This window comes from Panthera onca, chromosome B4 (genome assembly GCF_046562875.1).
Source record: "Panthera onca isolate mPanOnc1 chromosome B4, mPanOnc1 haplotype 2, whole genome shotgun sequence".
In the NCBI taxonomy this organism is placed as follows: domain Eukaryota; kingdom Metazoa; phylum Chordata; class Mammalia; order Carnivora; family Felidae; genus Panthera; species Panthera onca.
The window spans coordinates 88,026,636-88,052,733 of NC_138345.1; the positions used below are offsets into that span (position 1 = coordinate 88,026,636).

Below are 26,098 nucleotides of genomic sequence, written 5' to 3' on the forward strand. Positions count from 1 at the left end.
TCCACCTCAGGGTCCACCCTATGCTATGTTTTACCCTCCTCTTGGGGGACCATTACTTCCCACCTAACCTCCTGGTTGTTTCTGAAACATTTAGGGACACTCACAGATGCATTCTGCCACCCTCTAACAAATGCCAGGATTCTTTCCAGTCCTGAATTCCTGCCTTACTCCAGCCGCGACCTTTTCTTTGCCTGCACTGGCTTTCTTCCCCATGCCAGTGATGACCACCCTCCCTCTTCTCTCCTTTGTAAAATCCAGTAATATTAAAAATGTTGAACTGTGGTGAATTTCCCTCCAGACAATTACCAGGGACAAAAATAGTGAAATGAGAGCAAATGAGAGTGACCCAGAAGAAAAGACAGAGTGTGCACCCAGAGACATCACTTACTCCGGAGCCAGTATGTTGAGAGGTACTGTCTGGGGACGCACAAGTCCCCTGGCTTATGTCCTACATTGCCGGGAGGGGAAACCATGCTCTGGAAATCTAGGTATGCCCTAAATTAGCGAGAAGAGACCATGGCTGCAAATGCTTGACAGAGCTGAACCACCAATGTGAAGCAAATCTGCCTCAACTTAGGTAGTAGCTGTACTCACCAACAACACTCTCAACACACAGAAGGCTCAGCCTCTAAAGGAGCTTGAAATTTTAAGCCGTAAAAAATTGACTGAAAATAAACCCATGTGACCTTGAGCATAATGGAAGCCCCAGTAACACCACACTTTCACTGATCAAATTAGAACTTCTAAGACTTCTCCTCTCCCTTGTTTTCTTTCTTTCTTTCAACAAATACTCCCTGAGTGCCTCCCCTATGCCCAGCACAGGGAACAGGGAACCTGAGAGAACAATCTGCTGCCTGGGAAGGGCAGTGGTCTGTGTGGGAAAGGGGGCAGCGCACCAGAGGGAGAGGCCGGTGGGGGGGTAGAGGGTATACAGTGGGGCTGGAGGGACTGGTAGCGGAGAGCCACATGGAAAGCCAAGGGTGAGTAGGGTGGGGTGCAGCACAGGCTGAAGCAACTGTGTGCACTAGACCTCCAGGGTGGGCGTGCACTGGGCACACATGAGGAGCTGGACCCGGGGGAAGGGGTGTGTGCACTGGGCATGCATGAGGAGCTGGACCCGGGGGCAGTGAAGATGACCAGATGGGCTTTGAGCAGAGGATGTATCTTCTATAAAGTAGATCATGCTTGTTGTCTGAGGAAAGTGGATCCGTGTGGGACAGAACTCAAAGAGGGAAACAACAGCCTGTCGTGAAGTTTAAGCGTGAGATATGCTGGTCCTGACTGAGGGTTGGGTAATGGAAATCACGAGAAACGATATATTCATGAGGTAATGTGGAATCAGAACTGACAGAACTCGGGTTAGGCTGGATGGGGAGCCAGGGCAGTGGGGCCGAGGCCATGTTTATCAGGTGTCTCCATGTGCCAGGGACCGTTTCCCCACAATTAACCATCTCCTCCATATCCCAGGTCCCTGTGCACCCACCATGTAGTGTCGTCCCCAGACTAGGTGCATCTGCTTGCCTAGGCTCCTTTAAAGAACACTTTAAAGTCCACAATGGCATCAATGCTGTCATGGTCTTTTCAAACAACAGTGCTATTTATAATCAATTTCTTGGAGAGCCTAAGTAGAGTTGAGCCTGCTTCTGGAAGAGCTTTGAGCGGATACAAAGCTAAGATTCCATTCCTGCCACAGATGAGCTCTAGCCTATTAGGAGAGGGCGGAAGAGATGCTCAATTATGCTGCAGTGTGAAAACAACAGAGAAGGGGGCTGCCTGGATCTCTGGCACACAGAAAAGCACCAGGAAACAGGTCTCTGCCTGGGAGAGGACAGGGGAAGCAGGGAAGACACCAAGGAAACAGTGATACCTAACTTGAGTCTTCTAGAAGACATCCCAGGGTGATGCTGGACAGACAAGGTGGGAGGCAGTAGCATGTTTTAAAAACAAGAGGAAGAGGATGGTTTAGATCTGGGCGGGGGGTGCATAATTACATGGTCTGGCATTGCCAGGGCTTGTGATAGGAGAAGTGACAGGAGACAAAGGTAAAGGCAGGCTGACAAAGGCGGCTGGAATCCGGACTCGTTTCTGCAGATAGAAAGTCCCTGAAGGGCTTTAAACAGGGAAGTGGTGTGGCCACCCACATATTAGTCGTCTTGGGAAGTGACTGGCTGGGTACAGCGGAGTGGCGATCCCCATAAGGAACCCTCATGAGGCTCCCTTACTGAGCCTACCAGAGATGCTCTGGGCTACTGACAGGATTTGCTGATACACAGGAGGAGAGAAAGCGTGGTCACCATATTCTAGGTTTCTTGTTTAAGTAATCGGGTGCTGCAGCAGCACCCCAAAATTGGGGACCCAGAGAAAGGCACCGTTTGGGAAAATTCCTTTAATTTGGGGCACATTAAGCATGAACACGTTTGCAGGACATCTTATTTATTTAGACCTTACCTTGTTCTAGAAAGGATTTAAAGAGAGGTTACACACACAGACACAAGATGAAATAAAAAATAGATATATGTGAAAAATGAAACTAGGGGAGATCAGAGGAAGCTAGGAATTAAGTTAACAGAAAACACACGTGCTGGAAGGCTCTTGGCATTAGTCATCACAAACGCTTCCTAACAGCAGCACCAAAACCAGCCCAGTCAGTTGACTCATCTCAGGGTCCAAAATGAAAAAAACATCCCTCCTAACCCCTGGCCCTTCCCTAAAATGCACAGGAAAGTCCTCTGTGGTACCTAGGAAAGAGGACTCTGTGATGAAACAAACAGCAGGTTCTTCAGCAGGATCCCTGCCAGTACATACAGCAACCCGTTTCACCCGGAGCTGTTTTTCTCAACCTTCTGCAAGGAAGGCGCATATATGGCATTAGGACTGCAGGTCAGAAAACCAGGGGAGTCACAAGGATGAGGTCAGCCATAATCCAGGGACAGACCTGGGAATTTCTTAGAGGGATGTCAGAACTAGAAATCCTCCCTATGTACTATTTCTCACAACAGGATCTCTCAAAACACTGAAAGGCAGCATGTTCCTGGTCATGCTGTCCGACAAATACCTGGATAGCCGTTACCCTACATGCCAAGGCACGGGCCTGGAGAGCAGGTTCGACTCGGGGATACGGCGAAGAGGAACATCAAAGTGTGAGCAAAGTCAGAAGGCTGACCCTGCCATGTGCCTGCACGGAAGAGCCCTGGCATTCTGCAGAGAGGTGGGACGTGGAGGTGACCAGAGGGAGGCGGTCATGAGATGTGGAAAGCAGTCCAGTTTGGGCAGCATCAGGACACAAGTGGTAGATGAAGGTGCATGAGGTGGCTGAGGGTTGGGTATAGAGCCACTGGCCCCGGGGTGGGCTGCATTTTAGGGGCAGGAGACAGAGTAAAATCCTTGAGGCCACCAAAGAGATGGCTTCCAGAAGGGACAAATTATGCATTTATGGCAGCTGCCTTCAGTCCCTTCTGGACGTAGGTGTCTCAGCTAAGGTATTACTAGCTGCTGTAACAGATAAACCCTACAAATCCCAGTGGCTTAACATGATACGTTTATGTCACATATGAAACATCAAGTCCACTTAGCAAATTGGGAGGCCGGGGGAAGGAGTCCTAGGGAATTAGGTGGCTGGGTGTTCTGGCCGCTTCAGCACATACTTCCCAGGCCAGTGTTGGTGGTCAACCTCTTATCCCAGAACAGGGAGAATGAAAGGATGGGGTGCTCAAGAGTCTCCTAGGCCTGGAATAAATCCCCACAAACTCGGTGGCCTGAAACAACAGGAATCCACTCTGTTAAAATTCTAGAGGCTGAAAGTCTGAAATCAAGAGTCGGCAGGGTCCTGCTCCCTCTGAGGCTCTACAGGAGAATCCTTCTCTGCTTCTTCTAGCTTCCGGTGTGTCCTGGCAAGCCTTGGCGTTCTTGACCCGTGTTGCTTAACTCTCAACTTGGCTTCTACCTTCACATGTCATCTTCCCTGGCTCTCTCTGCCTTCACCTGGCCTTGTAAGAAAACCAGTCATTGGGGTTAGGGCCACCCTAATCCAGGATGACCTCACCTTAACTTCCCTCTTAATCACATCTGCAAAGATCCTATTTTCAAACTCGGTCACATTCACAGATTTGAGGGTTAGGACCTGGATACACCGTTTTGGAAGACACAACTAAAGCATTACAGCATTTTATGGGTCTTTTGTGGGTCATATCGGAGAAGTGGCACCCATCACTTCTGCGCACAACCCCTCAGCTAAAACCACACAGCCTCGCCTAAGTGCAGAGAAGGCTGGCAGGGTAGTGTTCCGTGCCCAGGAGGAAGAGGGAAAGTGTTTAGAGAGCAGCTAGTCAGCTCCTCCATAAGCAGGGTGAGTAAGGTGGGGGAAGAAAACTGTATTCCAAGGAAGTGATGGGGCTAGGGTTAAGGCCATGAGGAGGGGAGAAGTAGAGACAGGAACAGCTGTTTCCTGGGAGGGTCTTGAGGAGAAGGAACTGGCCAGAGGAGAACAGAGCAGAGAGGGGACATGTGTGTAGGCAGAGGGAATGAATGAAGACAGTGAGGGTTGAGGGCTTAGGTAGAGTCTGGGTTTCGGGAGGAGACGGGACCAAGAACACTGGTGGAAATAATCAGTATATCTCTGAAGCTAGATACAGCAGGGTGTAAACTTCTGTGAAACGCCAAATTCTAACAGAAAAGATTGCTGGGGTTTGTCTGGCTCTCTGTCCGATTTCGCTGAGTACTGTGCTGGGACATGCTTACTTTGCACAGCTCATCACACGTTCTCATGTGCCCACACTGCATACATCATGCACAGATATGTTGGGAAACCCATGAGTGCTGTTTCTCTTTCGAGCACCACTGGACATTCCCAGTGTGGTAGGCCTCAAAGTTCTTATAGAAATGTCGGGTCAACCAGAAGACTGCCTGCTGGCAATGCAGTAAAATAGTAACTAATGCCTTGGCATCACGTAATTACATACTCGCTAGTCTAGCTCTTCCTGGTGTGGCCTCATCTCCCCAAAAGGTTCTGACCTTCAAACCTACACTATTTGGGAACGAGGTTTTCTACAAGAGCCCAAGTCCAGGAAAAGCTAAAGTGTGTGTGTGCGGGTGTTCCTAAGTGGATATTACGTTAGCCTGTTACACAACACAATCACAGTGGCCACGACATGCACACGAAGCCTTACGCAACATCCCATGAGGCAGCACTCACGCCTCAAACAGAGGGCAAAAGGAACGGCTATGGAGTCACCAACATCAATTCTAGGGCCTGAACAAACCTGTTTGAGAGACTACACACAACCTAAATCATTTAAGCATCCCTTCTGGAACACAGCGTGAAGAATGGCTGGTTAGGTCTTTTTATTTGACATTTATTCAGGGCCTTCTGTAGGCAAAAGCACTATATGAAAATATGGGTGCTGAAAGCACAGTACCGTGCGGTGGTTTTTAAAACTTCACAGAGGGACACCTGGGTGCTGAGTCAGTTAAGCAGCCGACTCTTGACTTCAGCTCAGGTCCTGATCTCATGGTTTGTGTGTTTGAGCTCCGTGTCAGGCTGTCCACACTGACAGTGTGGAGCGTGCTTGGGATTCTCTTTCTTTGCCCCTCCCCTACGTATGTGTGTGTGCACACACACTCAAGATAAATAAAACTTGAAAAAATAAAATAAAAATAAAAACTTCATAGAAAACCATAAGCAACTGAGATAGGGGATAATAATCATGATCATTATAGTAATAAAAACATGTATTGAACAATTACTGGATGCCAGGAACTTAGGTAACACTTACCACATTACACACTTATAATCCTTCTACCAACCTTATTATGGGTAAGGTGTCTCATCAACCCCATTTCACTGATAAATGAACAAAGGCACAGAGAGGTTGGGTACTTTAAGGTCACACAGCACCATAAATAAGTGGCAGAACTGGGACCAGAAGCCATCTAGGCTGTCTCCAGAATCTGTGTTCTAACTAGTCTATAACTGCCCTACCACAAGTATTCTTATTTATTTTATGTACTGAGACTTTGCTATATGACTTCATTTAAATGAAGGGTCTGAAGAGGGAGTATAGTCTAGCCAATTGAGAACTGGAGCCGCCTGCTTAGAAGAGTGACCCTATGTCCTTGGAATCCTGGGGGCAGTTATGGCTCTGACTTGCCAGCTCAGAGTTACAAAGAACACGATTGAGGGTGTGGGAGCAGGGAGTGGAACTATACATAAACTTTGACATAGGAAAGAACCAAACCCTGGGGGGCCAGTACAAAGATGAATCGGTGTGAAAATTAATGACATGAATCCAATTTTTGCAGGCAGGTCTGAAGGCCCATGGTAGGGAATGAGTTCCCACTCTGTAACTGCAAAAGGCTTTTTACTGCCTGGCATGCCACTGGGAGAGAAAAGCAAGGATCCCAGAGCTGGATGGTCAAGCACAGCCCAACGCAAAGGGTCAGGCAGGCTCCGCGCCCAGCAGCATGATTGAGGGCTTCTTGTGCTGCTTAGCTCCCTGGGAAGCATGACCTTGACTTCACAGCTATGTCTTGCAAGGAAAAAAAAACAAAAAAAACAAAACAAAACACAAAACTTGTTTGTTTGTTGAATGCCTGAGAGGCTTGAGGCTTTTTGAAGGGTTTTGCTGGGGGGTGGGGGTCGGGGATGACTTTTTCTGTGTTACTTAGAGACAACCAATGCTTGCCAAAACACTAGGTTAAAAAAAAAAAATCACAAAGCTTGAGAGCTGGAAAGAATATTAAGGGCTGCCTAGTGTGCCTTCAATGCACCTCAAGGATGACTGTAAACAACATGGAGCCCCCCGCCCCCGTCCTCCACCGGCAATGGTCGTATAGAATGTGCTGACTTGAATTCAGCATGTTGTCCAGATCCAATCTGGTAAGAACATAGTTCTAGAGTCCAGAGGCAACCTCTGGCGGCAGTATGAGGTAAGATAGGTTGTACTCCACACGAGAGTCCCAAAACAGGAATGCTATCTGAAAAGTTCCCAACACATGCTTTTACATCAGTCCCAGAGGTAATGTAGCTCTTTCATAGTCAAGCCATCTGTACTGTAAAATTTATTTTACGTTGCAACCTATTTTCATGACAATCTAAGACCTACTAAAGTGGCAGACTCTAAAGTGTTAGGAGTAACAGCAGTAATCGTAATATATTGATAATCAATATCAACAACTTTATTAGATGCTTCCCTATGGCAGGAAGGCACTTGTCTGAATACTTCAAACACACTCAATCAGCATGTAATAATGCTTTTACATGCACTGTGTGTTTTGCGTCTTTATTTTATTGATTGCCAGTCTTCCCCTCACTAAAACGCAAGCTCCAGGAGGATAGGGGGGGTTGTCTCCATTTTAACTAAGTGTCAAGTTCCCAGAGTACTGCCTGGCACACGGGGGACATTCAATTATTTTTTGAATCAAATTGACTCATTGAATCTTCGCAATGCCTCTGTGATACAGGGACTGTTAAAATTCTGATGTTACAGAGGAGGGAACTGGCATACAGAATGGTTCCATTGCTTGTTCAAGGTCACACGGTAAATGATGGAGCTGGAATTCAAACCCAGGCCTCCTGGCTTGCAAGCTTACACTTCTAACCAACACTTAGCGTCTCTGACTCTCTATTTTAATACACACAATAGCTAACATATACTGAGTGCCTACTATGTACCAGCCACATGAGATAAATGCCCAATGTGCACTCTCTCAGGGGGTTAAAAAAAAAAAATTGTTAGGCTTCTCTTAGGCTTACTGAATCAGAATCAGTAAGGTGGGGCTGGAGGTTTTTTCATTCATTCATTCATTCATTCATTCAATTTATTTTTGGAAGCACTTCAGCTGATTCTTATGTAACCACTCCAGGAACCACTGGTCTAACCCAAATCCCCTGCCTCCCACTTTTTTTTTTTTTTTACCGATAAGGAAATTGAAGCCCAGAGAAATTGCCTTTCTCGAATTCCCACTGATAGCCAGGAGCAGAGCTGAAACTAGAACCCACGTTCCCTTCCTTTTCTTTCCTTGGCAAGATTTTGCCTCACGTGCACTCAGTAGGATCGGCTGTGAGGGCATTATGAAGAATATTTCATTTTCTCCTTGGCTGATAACATTAACATGCCTAAGACAAAAGAGTGTAAATACAGAACCCTGAAGCAACAAAAAAAAAATAGGAAGGTTTCCGGAGTACAGATGCGTGATGCTGCCCTTGGTTGCCTCAATGAGACGGTAGCAGAAAGAGCACGGGGCTGGGAGCCCAGAGACCAGGAGGTAAACTCCAAACTTGACGCCAGCTGTGAGATGGTCCAAAATTCACACCACTCTCTGAGCCTCCGTTCCCTGCTTTGGAAACAAGTGGAGTTAAAAAGATCCTGTTAATGGATCTCAGAGATGTCTTCCACAGCTCTGAAATTTGGTGACCACTAAGTAATATCCAGCCAGAAACCAACCTGGCCGGCTCAGCTCCCTGCACTCCTGAGGCCCTGATCCATTTTCCTCCGCTGTCTTCTCGGCTCAGATGCCAATAGACAGATAAGATGCCTCAAACCCCAAGCCCAGAGAAACTTTTCAGATGCCACTTGTACCAGTTCTGTTGGGGCTCAATCCCCTGGGACCTGTACCACAGGATCTCCCCAGATTTGAGCCTTGCAGGAAGCCATGACCTGGGCTCCTGGTAGTTCCCCACTGTCCAGTGCTGACCTTCAGGCCCTCAGAGGCCCTGAATTAGTGACCCTAGCACTTTGTCTACCACTGAATATTAAGGCTGAGCATTTTTCAAAGCTTACCTCCTTTCTCATTCTGACCTAGCAACTCACAGGTCAGTGGCTGCCTATGAGCCTGGGAGGTAGGTGCCACCTTTCCCTTAGAATTACATCCTGCCCTCTATGTGAAGAGTGAACCCTTTTTTAAAAAAAAAAACAACATGTTTTAAAAATGTTTATTTATTTTGAGGGAGAGAGAGACAGACAGACAGAGACAGACAAAGAGCAGGGGAGGAGCAGGGAGAGGGAGAGAAAGAATCCCAAGCAGGCTTCACATTCAACGCAGAGCCCCAGGTGGGGCCGGATCTCATGACTGTGAGATCAGGACCTGAGCCAAAAGCAAGAGGTGGACGCTTAACTGAGCCACCCGTGCCCCAGGAGCAGACTCTCTTTTATGTTTGTTTTAAATACTGGCCCCCACCGCAGTGCCCATTAATGTTACTATGACCACTACTGTTGCTGCTACCACCACAAGCACCACACCACCGCTCCTGCTGCAGCCTGCCCCTCGGCTGGTGGAGCCAATAAAACCGCCCGGGATTAGTTTCGTGTCTCTCCCCTCTCCACCCCTCCACCCCTCCATGGTACCTTTGACTCATCCTTCTGGCACCTTCCCAAAGGGAAGTAGTTTTCCAGAACACCTCATAAAGGGTTTCAGAGCATCGCAGGTATAAAGTAGCAGCTGGCCCCACTTCCTCCTGACGGAGGAGGATGGTTTGTTCTCAGGTCATTACCCGGCATGGTTTTGATGCAAGTCAGCTTCATACCTCAGACTGGTGGCCCCGATGTCTGACTCAGTATTGGCTTGTCTTAACAACCCAAGCAAGACGTATGTGGATTATTTAAAAACAAACAAAGATAACGTGAAATAAAAAAAATAAGATATAAACCTAAAATAAGGTTTTCAGAGAGTGGCCAAGGAGACCCACCCACAGCCAAAGTGTATGTGTAGCTACACAGTGGGGGAGGATGAGTCAGGACACAGAATCGGGTAGTGGTTAAGTACACGCACTTGGGACTCACGGGCCTCAGTTTGAATTCTAGCTGCACAGTGCACAGTATGATGTCGGGCAAAGGTACAGGCTCTGTGATGGGGTTTGCTCATCTATGTGATATTAAAATAACAATGGCTTCTTTCGTGGAACTATTGACCGGAACCGGTATGCCATTTAAAAATCTCATGGGGCGCCTGGGTGGCTCAGTCGGTTGGGCGTCCGACTTCAGCTCAGGTCATGATCTCACAGTCCGTGAGTTCGAGCCCACATCGGGCTCTGTGCTGACAGCTCAGAGCCTGGAGCCTGCTTCAGATTCTGTGTCTCCCTCTCTGATCCTCCCCCGTTCATGCTCTGTCTCTCTCTGTCTCAAAAATAAATAAACATTAAAAAAAAAAATTAAAAAAAAAAAATCTCTACAACCTGGGCTCCTGGGTGGCTCAGTTGGTTAAGCTTCCAACTTCAGCTCAGGTCATGATCTCATGGTTTGGGAGTTCAAGCCCTGCATCAGGCTCTGCACTGACAGTGTGGAGCCTGCTTGGGATTCTCACTCTCCCTCTTTCTCTGCCCCTTCCCTGCTTTCTCTCTCTCTCTCTCAAAATAAATAAATAAACTTTTTTAAAAAATTTAAAAAAAATCTCTACAACATAATAAGAATTTTAAAATAACCTCAAAAGAACAGAAATTTCTAAAACATCAGTATAGTCATAGCCTACACCCGATTAATGCCATCTTTCTTCTTTAGCATGAAATAAGTATTGCTTTCTGTGATGAACTTCCTAAAGACAAATATATTCAGTATGATGTTTACTTGCAGGCTTTTTCATTATTCAAATATGCTTCCAAGATCAAAGTGGATCATGGTGAAACAGCTAGTTCTCTGCTATCTGACAATTTAAGCTGAACTTATGGCACCTCTTCTAAAACTAACAGTGACAAAATTAAAGCAACAAAAGAGATCACCACTGTTTGGGCTTAAAAAACAATGATATCCAAGTTGTAGCTTCATCAGCTCAATGGGGAAAAATGTACCAGAAATGAACAAAGACACGATCACTAATTGAACCTACCATGAATTCCCTTCTCAATGCCCAGGGGTGGCTAAATCTGCCAAATGTTTATCATATTAAATTCCCTTGGTCCAGGGAAAACAACTTAGAATAAATACATTTCCCAGAAGCCTTGTTTTCTCGGGATGGGTATTCGCCTGAATTCTAGCCAGTGGAAAGCATGCAGACACGATAGGTGCTGCTTCTGAGCCAGGGCCATAAACACCTCCCTTGACTGCTCCCCACCCCCATCCAGGCTCCTGTCCCTTTCTAGCTGACTAGATGGAGGCGTACCTCCAGAGACCATGGAAGCCAAGTGCTAAAGACAACAGAGCCTCCTTCATGCCAGGTCCTCAGATGTCTGCAAGACACAAAGCCACTGCTTCTCCAGACTAGTGAATTTGAGCGTCTATTGTTTCCACACTTAGCCTACCTAACGTATCATTGCACAGCAGGAAACCTTTGTACCTGTCCTAATACAAATCATGAGATCATTAATTTCTTATAAGAAGGAAAAAGGAAACATCACAATGTTTCAAAGATTCCCCTAAAGTCACTGAAACATGGCACTTAATGGGGACCCTGAAAAATCAAATTACTTAGTGCAACACTCTTGCTAGGTGGTCATAGAGCTGATGCACAAATATTTTCCTTAGGAGAGAACCCAGCATTTTCCACAGCAGCTCCCTGCATCTGTGTTCAGCTCTGAGTTTGTACCAAGTACAATGACAATAAAGCAATTAACCATTACTGAGCAGTTACTGTGGACCTGGCCCCGTGCTGAATGCTTTCTTCACGTCTGCTCATCTAGTCCTCCCTGGAAAGTGGTGCTGCCATCATCTCCTTTACAGGTAGCAAAACTGAGCCACTGGACACGTGAGATTGGCCCAAGTTTGCATACAACTACAAGTGGCCGAGCCAGGATTCAACTCGGGCAGTTTGAGCCCATGTTCCTAACCACTGCCCTTTCCTCCTGTGGCTATCACCTCTGTCCCCGACTCATGGAGAACAACCCTTTCCACGCTCCCTCGTACCTGACGAATATCCAAAGATCTCTTACATCAATACAAATTATCTTTCCATGTGACTAACAAACTCTACTTAGTCTGCATTTTTTTCTATCCCTTCAAACATGGTTCTAAACCTCTTCATCACTCTGGCCTCTGGAATATTCCTGTCCATTCATGCACATGTTGAATTGTGTTACCTAGAGAGAGACTTCACATGTAAAACAAGATTAATAATAGTTCTTCCCCAAAAGAGCTGGTGTGAGGATTAATCAGGTTACTCATGTAAAGCCCTAGAAACTAGAAAGAATGCCTGAGACAAAATAAGCCAACAAAAAAACATTATGTATTATTTGCCTCATACTTCAAATGCTTCAGTCTGGGATTACATTAAGTTCTGGTGTCTACACCACACTGACCAGATTGAACTTACTGTCCACTTAAATACATTTTTAAAAAATGTGAGCCACTGATAAGCTTCATCTCTTATATCCTGCTAGCTTTTTCCCCCCTTTCAACAGGTAATACACTTTACCTTCACTGTTGTTAAACTTCACCTGGTGAGTTGTAGCCCACTTTGCCAGGTACTAAAGGTCTTTCTGTATCTTGCCAGCTCATCTTACCTGACTTCACATGATCAACAAATTAGATGACTAAACCCTAAAAATCATGGTGATGGCCAATGTGGCCCAAAGATAAAACTTTAGGATTCTACACTGGAAAATTCCCTTGTGACACTGATGCACTGCTTCATCCTACCTCAGCAGCTAGGGATAGATAAAAGGTACGATCATGAACCATTTTATGCCAGTATTTGTATGTGCAAATATTCCATTCCTACAAATGCCAAGAGACTTCCCGGCCCAGCCCTTCCATGGGAGTCAAGTTGTTCAAAGCATGATTTGGGTGGGATGGGGAAACCACAGCCACAAGTGCACTCTGCCAGGGGCCCAACCATAAGAGACCAGAAGTCCACACAGGGGCATGCTTGACCCATTTCAGAGACAAATGGGGGCTTCTGGGGGGGGGGGGGGAGGCTTCAGAACTATCCAGCAGTCAGTGGGAATCTGAGATAAGGAGCTAAACCATAGGAGAAATCTTTACTCTAACTCACACTTTTCAAGGAGAAGGGCCTATGCTCCAGAGTAGGAGACTGGCAAAAAGGAATTTGCAGCCAGCTGACAGGTGCAGGCAGGGCCCCTCCACCTCAGGCAGCAGCATCGGAGAGCCTAAGGGGGAACATCACCACAGAAGCCCTCCAGCATGTGGTGTCTGGATGCAGCCAGGAGGGCCGGATGCTTGGATAGCCTTCAGAGTTGGGCACTTTGGCCACAGGCCAGGAAGAGCTGTAGTTTTTAAACCCTAAGGACACAGTGGCTCCTTCCTGGCTCTCTTAGATGCCAGGAGTAGACTTCAGAGCAGGGGTTCTTCTATATTTCAGAATAACCCGGAGGGCTTGCTAAACCATAGATTGCTAAAGCCCTATACGCTAGGTCTCTGATTTAGTTGGTCTGGGGTAGAACTCCAGAATTTACTTTTCTAACAAGGTCCCATATACTACTGCTGGTTTGAGCACCACATTTTGAGAACCACTGATTCAGGGCAAGGGGTGTCAGGGTCAGGTTCAAAAATATCCAAGGGGAAGAGATAGGGAGGAAGTCCAGAGAGAGAAGGGTCTCTTACATGCCCTCTGTGTAGACAGTGAGTGGCTTGATAGGAAAAGGAGAGACTGTTATGAGCCATCACAGTCTCTATGTCTTTGCATGTATTTGTGAGTATTTGATAGTAATATTTTCTTTCTGCTATTCCCTTCTACAGGTTATGGGTATAGCTAAGGGATTATGCAAATATATACAGAAAAGAGAGGGAGCCATGCAGAAAAAGGTAGAAATAGCAATTTAACTTTCACAGTAGAGAATGGAAGTTAATTTTCACTTTTCTCCATACTATTTTTCAGATACCTGTGAAACACAGTGAGAGATGTGGTGAACTTAATGTAGTCAATGGAAGAAGATCAAATATACTTCTGGACTCAAAGGAAGGCCATTATCAAAGAAGCAGCTCACTGGCAGGTATGGATAGACGAACCACCTATGAGTAAGCAGTTTCAGGAAGGTTGTGTACCGGGCATTTATGTCCATGAACATCAACAGGAGGGAATAGTTCTTTACATTCTCTTGGGTTGGAGGAAGTTACATCATGTTTCACTGTCTTACCACTAGCAAAGCAGAGAAGGCTGAGAGACAAAACACCACAGAAATATAACTGGTTTTGAACTGAGAAATGTTGCAGTCTTGTTTAAAACCTAACTCCTATCCTCAAGAAAATTCAGACTTACCAGAGGAATTCACCTTTCCATATTCTGAATGAGTATGGAAAGCTGTAAGTTAGATGGAGGATAATTCTGGACAATTAAAAATGAGGGAAAGAGATAGCAAAGAAAGCCACCCTGGCTGGACTTCCTGGCTTCATTTTTTTTTTTTTTTTTTTTTTTTTTAAATTTTTTTTTCAACGGTTTTTATTTATTTTTGGGACAGAGAGAGACAGAGCATGAACGGGGGAGGGGCAGAGAGAGAGGGAGACACAGAATCGGAATCAGGCTCCAGGCTCTGAGCCATCAGCCCAGAGCCTGACGCGGGGCTCGAACTCACGGACCGCGAGATCGTGACCTGGCTGAAGTCAGACGCTTAACTGACTGCGCCCCCCAGGCGCCCCCTGGCTTCATTTTAAGGACAATTAGTGGAATGCTTCTTCACTCCTATAGATAGAGCTACATCATGAACACATTTGACCTTCCTGATCTTTCCTTAGGAGGACCTTGAACATGACAAAATGGGGATCTGAATTCAAGGCAGTTATTATTTACAACATAGTCAGCCAGGCAATCCAGAAAATGCTTGTTATTTTCAATAGATAATCATCAAAATTAAAACAGAATTTACAATGCTATCACAGAACTCTGAGACCTTTAAAAGTGGGTGGCAGCCCTCATTTTGAGAAAATAGCATTCCTTGTATCATGAATGAATGAACTGGACCACTCAAAGCTTATCTGCTTCACTATTGCAATGTATTTAAAATAGATTTTAAGTGCAGCCATCCCCTCAAAGGTTTACACTCCATAAACCTTTTCAGGTAAAATCAAAGATGCCACTGATTATAATGTATGCCATCATTTTACATACAAGTAGGAAAGAAAAAAAAGTTAATTAGAAACTCTTGATTTTAGAGACGTGAAAATGTCTCTAAAAACAAACAAAAAAACCCTGTAAGTCTTAGCACGGATGGGAAATCCCAAGGTACAGGCACTAAGCACATGACACTGGGGGCACCTGGATGGCTCAGTCAGTTGTGTCCAACCCTTGATCTCAAATCAGATCTTGATCTCAGGGTCATGAGTTTAAGCCCCACACTGGGCCCCATGCTGGGTGTGGGGCCTACTTAAGATAGATAGATAGATAGATAGATAGATAGATAGATAGATAGATATGGCACACACATATATATATGTGGCACTCTGACTTCCAGCTGGGGGAAATCACTTTGCTGTGCCTCAGTATACCTATCTGACATTAACAATGTCTGCTTGTCACTAAATTACTGAGAGAATTGGATATAATTCTTTATTATGTTACGGTATTTAACATGTGCCTAGCACTTATGTCTTCTTGTCCTGTTACTATAAATTTGGCAAGAGTGGAATCATCAAGTTAACAAGTCTTCAACGATGTTCTTTCATCTGAATGAGTTCACCTAGTCTCAGTTGCCAAACCTTCAGACGTTGTTTCAAATAAGTGGCACCGGCTTTGCCTCCTTAGTACCTTAGCTCCATAGAAATAAAATGAAATCATCTTCTAAAATGAATTCAAAGCATCTTCTCAAACTGAAGAATCCCTCCAAGCCCTAAGGAGCCAATGACTCAAACACAATGGGTGATAGCTTGCATATTGCTTTGCATGACATTTGCACACGACCAGTTCTTTTTTGCTAGAAGAAGAAACCCGCCCACCATCTGCTTCTTTCCTAGTCCCTTATGATCCCCTAGGTGTTTAGTCGGCTGCCTTTGCCTAGGAAAAATAAAGCAACTGTCACGCATCAAGTAGTTCTTGCGTGTTCCTCTACAGCTAGTTACCTCGGCTGAGGTGAGAAGGGCAGATCTGTTCCAGGCTGTGCACCAGTCGCTGAGGAAAGAAAGGCAAGTCTGTCCCAAACTCTGCACTAGTCACCTGGCATCACTGTAGACCGAGGTGCATCATACTACACCGAGGGGAGTCAGTGACTCAAAAACCACGAAGCCACCAACAACAGGAGGCAGCCCCTCCTGAAAAAAACTGCCAACATACATGTGCCTGACGGGGAATCAAATGGTTCACAGTTTGCTAAGTGGCTCAGAAAGTAGTTCCTTACCACCAGTAGCTTCCAAATCAAACCAGTGCAATGCTTCTCCTTCCCTGAGTGTGAATAATAATGGGGTAGTGAACCTATGACAAAGATTTGTTTTCACTCTCAAAACTGTCAAGATTTGGAGCGCCTGGGTGGCTCAGTCGGTTAAGCGTCCGACTTCGGCTCAGGTCATGATCTCACGGTCCGTGAGTTCGAGCCCCGCGTCGGGCTCTGTGCTGACAGCTCAGAGCCTGGAGCCTGCTTTGGATTCTGTGTCTCCCTCTCTCTCTGACCCTCCCCCGTTCATGCTCTGTCTCTTTCTGTCTCAAAAATAAATAAAACATTAAAAAAAAAAAAACCTGTCAAGATTTAAAGTAAACATACAACAGCCAATGTCTGGCAATAAAGAAGAAAAAATAGGAATTAATCAGGGCCCTATTGCTACAGAACTCTGTCAACTCTAATCATCTGTTTAAATTCAGCCCTTGGATTCATGACTACTTGCTCAGAAGTAATGATGGACCCACATTTACGTAAATCTGATCAAAGTTCACTTAGTTGTTGATTCTGGGGAATAACTGACTATTTTTGTAAATTCAAATACCTATATTATTGGCACATAAACTAGGCAATGATCTTACAGAAGAAGATAGTGAATAACTGTTGTTCATACAAGAGCTAAAAATAGCACCCTAATGAATATATGTCCTATAGGTTATCCTCCAGATGGTGAACACAAATAACAATTCTTACTGCTCTTAGATTTCTATATGACATATGACCCATACATGAACAGCAAATCCAACAGATAAGCCATAAAACCCCCAATTCATACCTAGATACTGGAGCCTGAACACTGCACATGTAATTTAGCTTATTAGGTTTTTAAAGATGCTATTTTATCATAGGATAATATGTGTGTGTGTGTGTGTGTGCGCGCGTGCATGTGTGTGCTTTATAGCTTTAATGAGGATAAAGTACCTATCAAGCTTTTCAAACTATTGGGAACCTGTAAAATATCATACTTTTATGAACATTTAGAAACATGGGAACCTGTGTTATACTGAGATTTCAAAAACTGACTCTAAGAAGAATAAAAATTACTGAAAATCAATAAGTATAGCATCACTTTATCTTCCAAAAGTGTCATTCCTCATGGGGTAATATACATGGAATGCCAGAAACTTTAGGGATTATTTAGTCCACCACCACTGTTTTTACAGATGTGGAGTTCAAGATCTGATCTAGAAATTGGCACTTTAAACACAAGGGGTGGGGTGGGGTGGGGGAAGGGTGGGGACAAGAGTCCAGAAGATGAGTCCTGGAGACTGGCAGATCCTGGACAGGGCACTGGAGCTTCCGGGAAGGAGGACAGAAGGCATGGCTGGGTAAGTGGCTCTGTTAAAGAGCTAGGAGCTTTGAAGAAAACTAGATTCAAAAATGAGGAGAAGGTCCCAGGGAGCAGCTGTATCTATGAAGAGGATAATCCAACATGAAGGTACTCCAGGCCCAGAAATTTGGGTTCTCTTCTCTGGGGATCATCTGGTGAGAGGTGCTTCCTGAGATGAGGAGCGGACCTGTTCCCAGGGAGCAAGACACTCTGTCACCTCCCTAGTCATGGAAGGGCTAGAAAAGCAAACTCATTGCAAAGGGCATGGAACTAGACATAAAGCCTAGGGTGGATATGAGTGCAACAGCTGAATTGCTGATTCAGTCTCACTCAGAAGAGAAGGGCATCACCTCCTTACCTGCTCATCTGTCTCCAAACTAATGCAAGACCTGGAACAGAAAAACAGGCCCAAAGGCCTGCTCCTCAGTGTGAGTCTTAAAAGGCCCCTGGAGATGGAAGATTCCTATGTGCAAGAAGCTCAAACCCTGGCAGGGAGAAGGGAAGGGGAGACAGCAGGGGTGCTGCTTGCAGCTGCCTCCCCCCCCCCCCCCCCCCCCCCCCACCGATGCCACCCTGGTCTGTGTGCATGCCCTAGCTGGCTGACCTCCGTGACCAGTACTCCGTGGGCTCCCTGTCACCTGGCTCCCACCTGAGATCATCCACGGGGCAGCCCCAGCAAGAGGCGAGGGTAGAGGTGGGGGATGGAAGAGAAAGAAGTCAAAGTATTTCTTCCCTTTTCTCCTGTAGCTCCTGCCCAGGGGCCCTCACACATGACCCCACTCTCCTGGGCTCTGCTGGAGCAAGTCCTCTCTGGGTCTTGCAGGCCTCAGGTGTAAAAGTCTTTCTGAGCCCCAGTGCCCCACCCCCAGCCCGACCCCTGTGCGGGGTTCCTTTCACTGCTTCATTCAGTTGACCCACCTGAGTAGGTGTCTGTCTCCTGCTGGGACTCTGACAAGACATTGAGGAATGGAAGCCACGGGATAAACATGGTATCTTATAGACACTTCCATTTACCCAGCAAAACATCATGCTGAAATGGAGATAGCTTATAGAGTTTAATGGAAATCCACATACACATTAAAATAAAACAGACCTTCAAAAGCCATCAATTGTCAAACTCCAAATACTGCTGCCTTGGCAGTTCACTCTCCTTACTTTCTGGAATCTTCAGTGGGAAGACCAGGAAAGGATGATTCCCTCTAGGGAATGAAGACTCCCTCAGGCTGTCCTGCTTTGCAAATGGAAGTCAAAGCTAAATTTCTCCCCTGCTGCCTACTGGAGTTGGTCTTCGGCCAGGAGTCAGTCCTCGGCCATGACCTGAGGTTTGCAGGGAAGGGGAGGCAGTGGGGACAGACCTGGAGCAGGGCCAAGGGCAAGCAGGGATGCTCAAAGAGGCACGTGACCCAGAGACAGGGGACTGAGGGACGAGGGCCTCCTAACACTGTAGGCTGCATAGGGAAACCACCCATCCTCTAAGGACGTATTGCACAGAGTCTAGTACTTTGCTTTCAAAACAAAGAGTCGGTCTTTAGCAGAAAGCCAACCTATGTTGTTACCAAAGGGGACAGACACGTATGTAATACGTATTAGAACACTTTTCACAAAATCTAGAAGTTTAAAATTCCCTGCGCGTTAAGTGAGGACACATTAGTAATTTAAAATAAAACCCAAATGTATCTTATTCCTGATAATGCTGGATAGATTAGGGGTTAACCAAAATCTCTTGGCCAAAATTCCTTTCGGCTGAGCCCAGAAAAGAGACTAGAGCCTTTAAGGGCTTGTGCACAAAGGGAGAAACTCATGGGATTCTGGGAGGGGACGGAGCAAAGTCACTGGGCAGAAGTAGAAGCAGCTACAGAGTCCTCCCCAGTCCCTTCCAAACACTTCCTTCATTTAAAGCCCTCTCCTCCTTCCCCTCTCCTGTTTTATGCCTCTGCTAAGATTTTACTGCAGATCAGGTTCTGAAGTCAAAACACATTTGTATCCTACCAGTTTAGATTAGCCACAGGTATTAATCCCAGGTATACAGATCAATCACAGGTCTATACGTGACCTGCTACTCTGGGCAGGTACGAGACAGCATTTACCTCTTAATACCAGCCAGATGATTCATCTTAGATGCACTTTATTTACATGGAGAAAGATCATCTTTCTCAATATCTAATCTCAAACAGAGTTATTTTATTTCCTATCACTATTTTAAACCAGATAAAAATTATGGAAGGCATTAGAGACCAGGAAGAACCAGACAGAGAATGTGCTCACCTGCTATCGCCAGCATTCGCCACATACAGCTTTCCCAAGAGGCAAACCACAATGAGGGCTGTGCAGCCACCAGATATATTATATGAACTCCTCTCTCGTTCTATCTGTAGGTCCTGGAGAAGAAAACAAAGTTAGCGCTGGATTGTACAGGAACTCATATCAAAGACTTTCTTAACCTCATTCCCTTGACACAGCCCTCCGAGTCAGGATGTGCTTCAAAGACGAGACAAGAAAATCGTTAATACTTTTCTACCACCTGAAGAGCATTTAATCACTGAGGTCACTGGCATAAAACTGTCGTCTATTAGCCCATCTGCAGACCAGAGACAGGAAACAAGGGATGGCAAACGGATCTAATCAGAACAAAAATGAGAAAAAGAAAACCAACTGCATTCAATAATAAATACCCCAGCTTGTGGAAAATTTAGTCTTTGTATGGAATGCCTGACCTGCCATGTGAGAAATACAATAAATAGACAGGCTGGTAATGCTAACTACTTGGACCTGAGCAATGTTTTTAACCCCAGAGTCTCCAATAGTTTCTTTTTGCAGCCAGATAAGAGAAGTGACTTGAAGAATTGTGTCCTCTCTTCAAAAGCAGGCAGGAGCCAACTGGTTGCCCTGTCTTACTCATCAAAGCTAGAAGCTTACGAACTCTGATCTGACTTCATTGTCCGACAGCCACAGATTCACAACAAATGTGTGTGTGACACACATTCACAGCCACAGCTGATACTCAAGGAGCACCTCTTCCAGGTCAGGCAGGGTGCGAAGTACCGTACAGAGAGAGTCTCAGCTAATCCTCATAACCGTATTATTAACCTTCATGGGGGGGCGGTGGACAGAAGGGGGGTAACTTGCCTACATTTACCTGGTTGGGGTTTGGATTTCAATCTGATTCTCCTCATCCAAAGCCTCTTATCACCTGCCACCTACTGAGGCCCCCACACCCAGAAAATCAACAACAGACCAAGACTTCTCTTGACAAATAGGCATCATCCAAGACACAGGTCTTCGTGAAATTCTGGGTCAGTGACAGAAGCATGGGTTCTGTGACCCCAGAAACATGTGAGTGGAGTTAGGAAAATAAACTGGATGCTGGCTAAAATAAGGCCAAACACTTCCATGGTAATCTATGGTTGAAGCTGAGTGAGGGAGGAGGACAAGAGGAGATGGGGCCTGGGCCGATTCTGAGGGTCCCCCTGGCAGACCGGGGGCTGGGGCACTTTTGTGGTTCTTAGAAACCCACAGAGTCACAATTCTGCTGCTTCAACCAGCCTCCTCCTGGAAAAGGGGAGATAATTCAGTAATCTGGCATTTATCACAAACGCTCGGCTCCAGAGGCCAGAGGTGGTAACACAAGTTCAAACAAATCACCAGTGAAAAGCTGGAAACAGGGCAAGAGCCTGAGCCAAGGACACAGATGAAGATCAGCATACTGGTAAAAAGGAAGTAGATAAAAAGTACAAAATCAGAATCTGGGAGAAACTAACTTACTTGGGAATCAACTGGGGAAGGGGGAAGGGAGAACAAAGGCTGGGGAACCACGGGGAGGGGTTAAGAATGTGTGTGTGGGGGGGTGGGGGGATGTGGTAGTTTCGAAGAGAAGAAAAGCTGCAGAGTCCAGCATGAGGACCGCCTTCAAAGACTGGATCTTACAAATTTACTCAAATTCTGTATAAATTAGTTTCTTAAATGAGTGCCGTGAGGATGAAATCAGATGCTATGTGTGAGGGGCTTAGCTGGCCATCTCGATCCTTCCCAGACCCAGAAGCTCCATGACCGGCAGCAGAGACCTCTCTTGCTCACTGCTAGACCCTCAACACCTATGCCAGGCCAGGTAAAAAGATAGTTTAATAAATATCTCTGGGGGGGCAAATGAAGAAATACCTTTAAAAATGCCTGGGTGTCCAAATTATCTCTTTACCACCTTACCCCTTCCGTAACATGAGAAATGTGTTCCCTGTAATTGACAAAGGAAAAGCTTAGGACGCAAATAAATGCTAAGATGATAATTAAGCAGGAACCCATGCTTCAGTTCAGATGCAGTCAATTGGCAAGAATGAATGAATGGTTATCAGAACCTACACAAGAATGGCAGGAGCCCCGAGGGTGAGAAGGAGCATGAGTATCAGCCAAAGATCAGCCAAAGAGACTGTCACAAGGAAGTGAAAGGGAAAGAAAACATCCAGTTGTCAGAAGTTTTGTCTGTTTAACCTCCAAGCAATGCATAAAAACCGAACCAACAGCCCTATTCACAAAGCAGTTTGCAGATGGATGTAGTCCCTTTCTTTCCCATTTAAATAAGTAAAATAAAGCTGATGTTATGATAGACACATATTTCATCAAATTAGTATATAAACTGGTGTGTCAAGTCCACACTCAATACGACTATGCTACTGTTTTTAATATACTGGAAGGAACTGCTGGGGCTAACAGAAAGTATGTTTTCATATCCAGAATCAACATTTGTTTGAATACCTAATGTCTGAATGAAAGACAATTTTTATTTAAGAAAATACCTTGAGCACCCAACTGCTTGCATGCTATACATGGAGTGGGGTGTGAATAATGCTTGAAAGACTTAAATCACTCGTGCAATCCAAAAGAAAATGCTATGATACACAGAGCCCAAGTGAAAGCAGCATCCATGGCAAAAATTTCCACTGGGACTCAAACAAGTTCATCCTGCATCACAGGTGTGTTCTGTATCACAGTTAACATTGCCAGAAACTCTGATCCGGAAATTATTTCTTTAAAAAATCAAGACGAGTGTATGTACGACACCGCGATTTTCTGCTACAGCAGAGTGCCTATTTGCCTTTCATCTGGAGGAAGATGTTACAGCTAGCTTGCGCAATTAATCCCTTGCCATTACGTTAATAGTGCGATTCAGCATTTTGTTCTAATTGACTTCATCCTTTCTTTCATCTTTTCCTATATTTCAACTACGTGCCCTCTGTAGCTCCCCCAGCATAAGGAATGCTAAGTTTGGCAACACTGTCACATAAACAGTGGACTAAAGTCTAGCCATGTTTTGTTCAGGAAACTCTAATAGGTTTACCCTTCTATCACCCCCCACCGCTTCTGTGGTAATATATACGTGCATGTGTGTGCGTGCAGATGCCCTTGCGTGCACACACACACACGTGAATTATGTGTGTGCTCCCTGCGATCACAGTGACTAGGATTTGAAAGATGTGTTTCCACAGACTTCATCCCCCTGAAGGATTCGCTGACATTAAAATACGCTCTTCTATTTCTTCTAAAACTGGGTGTAACTAGAACATATTCTAAAAATAATTGCTTCCCCTCCCCTCCCTAGAAGCCAAAATAGCACATTTATTTTTTTCCTACACCACCTACTCCTCTTTAAAAGATGTTTCACAAAATCTTAGTACTGAAAGGAACGTTAAAGGACCATCTGCATGGTTCTTTTACTACCAGATCAAACATGATAAATGAAGTCAATAAGGATATTTACTGCTGAATTAACTACCCTTCAAACCTTCAACTTTTCCAATTAGCTTAAGCTTCCCACACTCTACATTAAAAATACATAAAAATGTAGAGTTATTATTTTGTAAACCCTCATGTTTGGGTATTTAAAAAAAAAATCAATGAAATCATGGGAATTACTGCCCATTGCTTTGTGCTAAACAAGAACCTGTCTGGAGTATTTCCCCATTTTAGCTGTCAACAAGACCCAAGACATAACTCTAGAATAACTTGCCAGCAAAACACATGCATATACTATCATTCCTTTGCAAGTGTAATCTAAAAGACCAATTTACGCACTCATAATATTCAATTAACAAGATAACTGTTTTACCTGCTCAGTCAAGGGTCCTGCAGACTGCTCAAGATGGCTCAAACAGTCCCTTCTGTTTAGTAGGACTGATTTATCCTGTGTTGTGTGTCTGTCTAAATACTACGTTTAAGCCAGATTTATCTCTAAATCATAAGAACAGATCCAATTTTTAAAGACTTGGGATTTAATTTTCTTTTTGTTTCAAGGAAGGATACTGGCAATGAAGGGAAGTAGGAGAGATGTGTGAAATGAGACTAATTCAGCAGGAAAGAACCGCAAGAAAGAAAATATATTGCTCGGGATGGTTATAATTTGGTTTGAAAGTCCCAGGGATGATGCAGCTTCAGGATCATTCTTTGTTTCCTACCAATTTCAGGTTGCAAAAGGACAGCAACATGAGACAACAGAAGAGAGCAAGTGTTGGGTAGTTTCAACAGGACTTGGCAGCTCCCCATAGATGGGTTAAAACACGGCTCTGAGCACATTGCTAATAGTGTCAGTCACAAATAATAAGATTCTGCATGGTTTTAGTATCTGGGTCTGATTTTGATTTATTCTGGGAACAAGCCAATCTGTCAGCCAGGCAATGAGGAAGGAAAAAACCAATACTGCCTCATATTGCCACCTGCTGGCTGTTTGTGGAATCACATGCTCAATCCTTCTAGGAGGAACTTCCTGTTCTACCAAAACAAAGACAAAACAAAACTCTAGCTTATTAAACACAGAAAGACATAGGTTTAAGAAAGCAGGTCCATAACTTACGATGAATATGCTAATATTTGAAAACACTAGGATTTATAAACTATAAATAAGCTTTGCATTTATCCTCTTTTTCACAATAGTGAAATGAGGTTTTTACCAATAAATCCAAGCTGAGTGCTATTTCCAATCATTAATTCAGTGACAGGAGGATGTATGGTAGTTCTACAACAAAAATATTGCCATTTTCTTCCTTCCTAACAACCAAACTTCTATACCGGCACTGAAAAGGAAAGAGGACAGAATTTTCGAAATTCCTCCTGCCTTTGTCCGGAGCTCAAATTCTATAGCTGGCAGGCTAAAAGGCTCATCTCTGCTGACTTAGGAGAGCAGTGGTCTCTCACAACTCCACCAACAATGGAAGTGATTCCCCTCATGAGTCTGAAAGGCTGGCCATGCAGTCCTGTTTGGGGAGGCTGCGGAAGCAAGAAGACTGACCCCAGGATCTAAAAGACCTTATCTTATCCTCATCCATCATCCTGGGCCCAGCAACAGCCTAAACACAATCGGTGGCAAATCTCAGCTGTTCAAGGAGGCATCGTTACAAAGCGCTGTGGGGAAGCAGAATTGAAGTCAGTCAGAAAGTTCCTGAGATTCTGGTCCTTTAGAAGGGAACCATGGTTCATTTTTCCATAGTGGACACAGGAAGAATGGACTACACAGCCTTCTCAGTGTGAAGAAAAATCCAAGATGAGATACAATAAGGGGGCCAAAGGGTAAACGTGCCTCAGCAGGCAAGCACAGTAAGTATTAGAGGCCAGGGGTCAGAGGTCACCTTCACCACAAGCCGCATGCTGCGTCAGGCAACCAGAGGATCAAAGAGGAAAGGAAAAGCAGTGCCCTCAAAGAAGCTTACAGTATTTGATGAAACTGTTATCGAGACGATAGCTTGTTCAGAACGTATCTTTCACTTCTGGTAGTCTGTATTTTGGAACGAGGACCTACGTTTTCCTCTAAAGAAGTACTATTTATTCTGGCTTGGGGTTTCTAAATCTTTTACCTGACCCTCTCTTTCAGATCGGTATCAACATGTCACCAACCCACTTAATGTTACTTAGGGCATCAAAATAAATGAGATGTTATACATCTCTATATGCATATAATGTGGGGCTACAAATGCCCCCAGACATATAGTCTAACCTTTTATTTCTAGACTCCCATGGTGTCTAGAAGAATGCTAGCTATAAAATAGAAGCTCAATAAATACTACTAATTGAGAAGGACAATACAGAGAGACAGAGAGACAGAGAAAGACCGAAGATCTTTGATTCTATGTTGCTGAGCTGCTGTAAATAAAGCAAAACCCCAAGTGAAAGGCAAGCTGTGCCTGTAAAGATATTGCAAGTTACTTCTGAATCTCAGGAAGGGTAGCTGCAAAGGTGTCATCAGCAAGGCAAATGTGAGGCTGAGATGCTGGGCTTGGGGAATTTTTAGGGATGAAAAGTGTGAGGTAAAGTAAGAGAGGCACAAAGCTGAAATAATTGAATCTTATTTAATACCGACTCTTTCTGTTACGGAGGATCAGAACAGCACAGAACCTGAAATACCTTAAGGATACTGAGAACTAGGAAAGCTAGAAAGTAGCTGGCTACCATGAGGGAAAAATTTAGGAATGGCCGGGAAATTCCCAGCGTGCCCCACTCTGCAAGGCCAGAGGAGAATCCACCAAGGCCAGGCCAACGAGATAAGG

The 26,098-nt window shown here is 44.9% G+C and overlaps 1 protein-coding gene across 2 annotated transcripts in view; it reads right to left on the reverse strand.

Moving 5' to 3' along the window:
- The window catches only part of PPM1H (protein phosphatase, Mg2+/Mn2+ dependent 1H), a 261,692-nt gene that overhangs the window by 104,160 nt on the left and 131,434 nt on the right, over positions 1-26,098 (reverse strand). For both annotated transcript variants that reach the window (XM_060657079.3, XM_060657077.3), the window contains exon 4: positions 19,839-19,951. In XM_060657079.3, the coding sequence (XP_060513062.1) occupies positions 19,839-19,951 (113 nt within the window). The remainder of the gene's footprint in view (positions 1-19,838; positions 19,952-26,098) is intronic.